The following is a 4,560-nucleotide window of genomic DNA, read 5'->3' on the forward strand; positions in this document are numbered from 1 at the left end:
CCGGGCAGGCCCCAGGCGTCTTCCGTGGCTGGGGCCAGTGGTGAGGAGCGAAATGGCGGCGCTTTTCTCAGGGGTTTGGGGCTGCCCGCCACCGTTGGGGAGGTTGTAGTTGAAATCGTCGGGTTTAAGGGTTTTAACGACGTCCTGGTGGTTGTCCCTAAATGAGGGTTCTTCACCCGGTGTGCCGGTGAACACACTGAGTCGAGGTATTTGGTTTTATTTCAGTTCCACAGGATTGCGTGCTGGCTGTCTGACAACGGCAAGCACACCTCACGTTCCAAACCGCCCGTATTTATAATGATAAATTACAGCTGATTGGTCAGTAGTGGTTCATTCACTGCTCCTAATGATACATATGCATCCAAGCTCATGTTTAACACATTTCAGAAGGTTGCCCGATTAGCATGCTCATTACTCACAAAGGAGGGTGTGTTTTAGCATTATAATGACCCAAGGTTAGTTTGGAATACACTCTTTACTCAAATTTGGCCCAGAAGTTACATTTTGCTGTCTTACATCTAAGTCAGCAAGAGCAAAAAAATGGGTTAGACACATGGTTTTGTTTCACATCCTATTCAAGGTAGGTACGTTCCTTGATGCCTCAACCATGTCCCAAACAAAGCTCCCTGATAAACTGTTAACTCTGTTCTTCAGGCGCCACTGGTGCCTCAAAGAAGGTGCCGGGGACAGAACATCCACAGAATTCACAGAATTGTTAGGGTTGGAAGGGACCTCTGGAGATCATCTAGTCCAACCCTCCTGCCAGAGCAGGGTCACCTACAGCAGGTTGCACAGGACGGCATCCAGGCGGGTTTTGAATGTCTCCAGAGTGGGAGACTCCACAACCTCTCTGGGCAGCCTGTGCCAGTGCTCCACTACCCTCAAAGTAAAGAAGTTCCTTCTCATGTTAAGATGGAACTTCCTATGTTCAAGTTTATGCCCATTACCCCTCGTCCTATCACTGGGCGCCACTGAAAAAAGACTGCTCCCATCCCACTCTGTCGTGTGCAGTTGGGGCTCATGTTTGAACCGTTCCGGCGGAGCGTGGGTTGTGTGACACCCCACAGAGCCATTGCTGTGCCTGCCTGTTAGCGCATGGCCGGCTCCAACCCGCGTGTCAGCCCACTGCTGGTTAGTGGGCCGTGAACTCGGCGGAAAGTTGTCACCCCTGCAGTGTTACAGCAGGTTGTCCCAGAGGCCGTGGAACCAACGCTGCAGCTGGCTGTCGCCCCTGTCTTCCCCAAATAACGCGTTCCCAGGTGACAACCCCAAACTCTCCCCTGTCCCACACTGTTTTCACTCCCCTCGGGTTTCAGGCCAAGGGCACGCTGGTTGGCAAGGCGCACGAACAGCGTGTGGTCAAAGGACCATGATCTCATTGCAGTTACTGAGACATGGTGGGATAGCTCATAGGACTGGAACACTGTCATGGAGGGCTATGTTCTCTTTAGGAAAGATAGGCCAGCGAGGCGAGGCGGTGGAGTCACTCTTTGTGTGAGCGAGCAACTGGAATGTAGTGAGCTCTCCCTGGGGGCAGATGAAGAGGAAGTTGAGAGCTTGTGGGTAAGGATCAAGGGTCAGGGTAACGTGAGAGATGTGGGTGTCTATTACAGGCCACCTGATCAGGATGGGGAAGTTGATGAGGCCTTCTACAGACAGGTGAGAATCGCCTCACAATCACAGGCCTTGGTTCTCATGGGGGACTTCAACTACCCTGATATCTGCTGGGAAGGCCACACAGCTGGGCATATACAGTCCAGGAGGTTCCTCCAGTGCATTGATGACAACTTTTTGACTCAGGTGGTGGAGGAACCTACAAGGAGAGGTGCTTTACTGGACCTGATACTCACAAACAAAGAGGGACTGGTGGAGGATGTAAATGACAAGTAGGTGTGAAACCGTAAACTTCAGGAGGGCTAACTTTGATCGCTTCAAGGAATTGCTTGGACAAATCCCATGGGAGAGGGCTCTAGAGGGTAGGGGGGCTCAAGAGAGCTGGCTGCTATTTAAGCGTCACCTCCTCCAAGCTCAGGATCAGTGCATCCCAAAGAGCAAGAAATCAGGCAAGGGGAGAAGGAGACCTGCTTGGCTGAGCAGGGACCTTCTGAAAAGGCTCAGGTGGAAGAAGGGAGTTTACAATAGGTGGAAGAAGGGGCTGACTGCTTGGGAGGAATACAAGAATGCTGTCAGGGTATGCAGGGAGGAAACAAGGAAAGCCAAGGCAGCCTTGGAATTGAACCTGGCGAGGGATGTCAAGGCCAACAGGAAGGGTTTCTTTAAGTATATAGGAGACAAAAGGAAAACTAGGGAAAATGTGGGCCCGTTGTTGAATGAGACAGGTGCTGTGGTGACGGATGATGCAGAGAAGGCGGAGTTGCTAAATGCCTTCTTTGCTTCTGTCTTCACTGTTCGGGCCAGTCCTTGTGAGACCCAGACTTTGCAGGTAACAGAGAAAGTCTGGGGGAAACAAGACTATCCCTTGGTTGACAAGGAGCACGTTAAAGATCAGTTAGATAAATTGGATATACATAAATCCATGGGGCCTGATGGGATGCACCCTCGGGTGCTGAGGGAGCTGGGGGAAGTCATTGCTGGGCCTCTCTCCATTATCTTTGAAAGGTCCTGGAGGACAGGTGAGGTGCCTGAGGACTGGAGGATAGCCAATGTCACTCCAGTCTTCAAAAAGGGCAGGAAGGATGACCCGGGAAACTACAGGCCGGTCAGCCTCACCTCCATCCCTGGGAAGATGATGGAGCAGCTTGTTCTGGGAGTCATCTCAAAGCACCTGGATGAAAAGAAGATTATCAGAAGTAGTCAACATGGATTCACCAAGGGGAAGTCATGTCTGACTAATCTGATAGCCTTCTATGACAAAGTAACTAGATGGGTGGATGAGGGGAGGGCAGTGGATGTTGTCTACCTTGACTTTGGCAAGGCTTTCGACACTGTCTCCCACATCATCCTCACAGGAAAGCTTAGGAAGTGTGGCTTAGATGAATGGACGGTGAGGTGGATTGAGAACTGGCTCACAGATAGAGCTCAGAGGGTTGTGGTTAGTGGCGCAGAGTCTAGTTGGAGGTTAGTAACAAGTGGTGTCCCTCAGGGGTCAGTACTGGGCCCAGTTTTGTTCAACATATTCATCAATGATCTGGATGAAGGGATAGAGTGTACCATCAGCAAGTTTGCTGATGACACAAAACTGGGAGGAGTGGCTGACACGCCAGAAGGCTGTGCTGCCTTACAGCGTGACCTCGCCAGGCTGGAGAGTTGGGCAGAAAGAAACCTTATGAAGTTCAACAAGGGTAAGTGTAGGGTACTGCACCTGGGGAGGAATAACCCCATGCACCAGTACAGGTTGGGGGCTGACCTCCTGGAGAGCAGCTCTGTGGAGAGGGACCTGGGAGTCCTGGTGGACAACAGGATGACCATGAGCCAGCAATGTGCCCTGGCGGCCAAGAAGGCGAATGGCATCCTGGGGTGCATCAAGAAGAGTGTGGCCAGCAGGTCGAGGGAGGTCATCCTCCCCCTCTACTCTGCCCTGGTGAGACCGCATCTGGAGTACTGTGTCCAGTTCTGGGCTCCCCAGTTCAAGAAAGACAGGGAACTGCTGGCAAGTGTCTCCCACTCTGGAGACATTTAAAACCCGCCTGGATGCCGTCCTGTGCAACTGCTGTAGGTGACCCTGCTCTGGCAGGGGGTTTGGACTAGATGATCTCCAGAGGTCCCTTCCAACCCTGATCATTCTGTGATTCTGTGATTTGAGCTCACAGGGAAGCAGCACTGAAGTGCATGTTTCTATTCCACAGATATTACCTTGAATGGGTGTAAGGTGTGTGAGACCTCTAGTTTCCATCAGATTTGGCTGAAGTTAAAAAATGGGGTAAAAGACAATGGGACAAGCAAACAGAGGAGCAGGCAGCGTGACTTTGTATCACTTGTTTTCCTAGGAAGCCAACTAAAAATATTAAAAATCTGCAAAAGGTTACTGAATGTGGCTGTAAAGTTTTATAAAATGTGGCCTGAAGGGTTAGGTGTGTGGTAATAAATGATGTCAGGCTCAAGAGGCAGGTGGGAAAAGGCTGGAAATTTTTGAGATACTGTAAAGAAATGTCTTATTAACATGTATGCTGAAATCTTGACTCTGTTGCAGTAAGGGGAATTTATTCATTAACTTCAATAGGGCCAGGATTTCAGCCAGGACATTTGAAAAGATAATGTCTATTTAAGCAGACTCAGCCATAAGAACCAACTTTAGGAAAAAAGAGTGACAAACCTGGCTGTACTCCAGCAGGATTTTAAAGCAGAGATTTCCTGGCTGAGACTTTAACAACATTTGTACTATACCTCTTACCAGAAGTTGGACCCACAGTCGCTGTTATGAAAGGCAGCTACATTTTTCAAGCTATTGTTCTGGGGTGAAATAGAATTACGTTCAACTATTTCATCTGTTTTTTCTGTACTCGTATAAAACATGAAAAAACAATATCCTTGCAAGAAATTTATTTCGCTGGAAAAGAAAAATGAGTGTTCCGCTCCACACTGAAATAACGTAACTTCTTG

General features: G+C 49.5%; 1 protein-coding gene across 1 annotated transcript in view; it reads right to left on the minus strand.

Annotated features, from left to right (window-relative positions):
• Positions 1-1,379, minus strand: part of COMMD10 (COMM domain containing 10) — a 113,860-nt gene extending 112,481 nt beyond the window's left edge. Inside the window, exon 1 of the mRNA XM_009890484.1 lies at positions 1,111-1,379. Coding sequence (XP_009888786.1) covers positions 1,111-1,379 — 269 coding nt within the window. The remainder of the gene's footprint in view (positions 1-1,110) is intronic.
• Positions 1,380-4,560: the final 3,181 nt, after the last annotated feature.

The sequence above is a fragment of the Charadrius vociferus genome, unplaced genomic scaffold (assembly GCF_000708025.1).
Source record: "Charadrius vociferus isolate BGI_N301 unplaced genomic scaffold, ASM70802v2 scaffold1591, whole genome shotgun sequence".
NCBI classification, from domain to species: Eukaryota; Metazoa; Chordata; class Aves; order Charadriiformes; family Charadriidae; genus Charadrius; species Charadrius vociferus.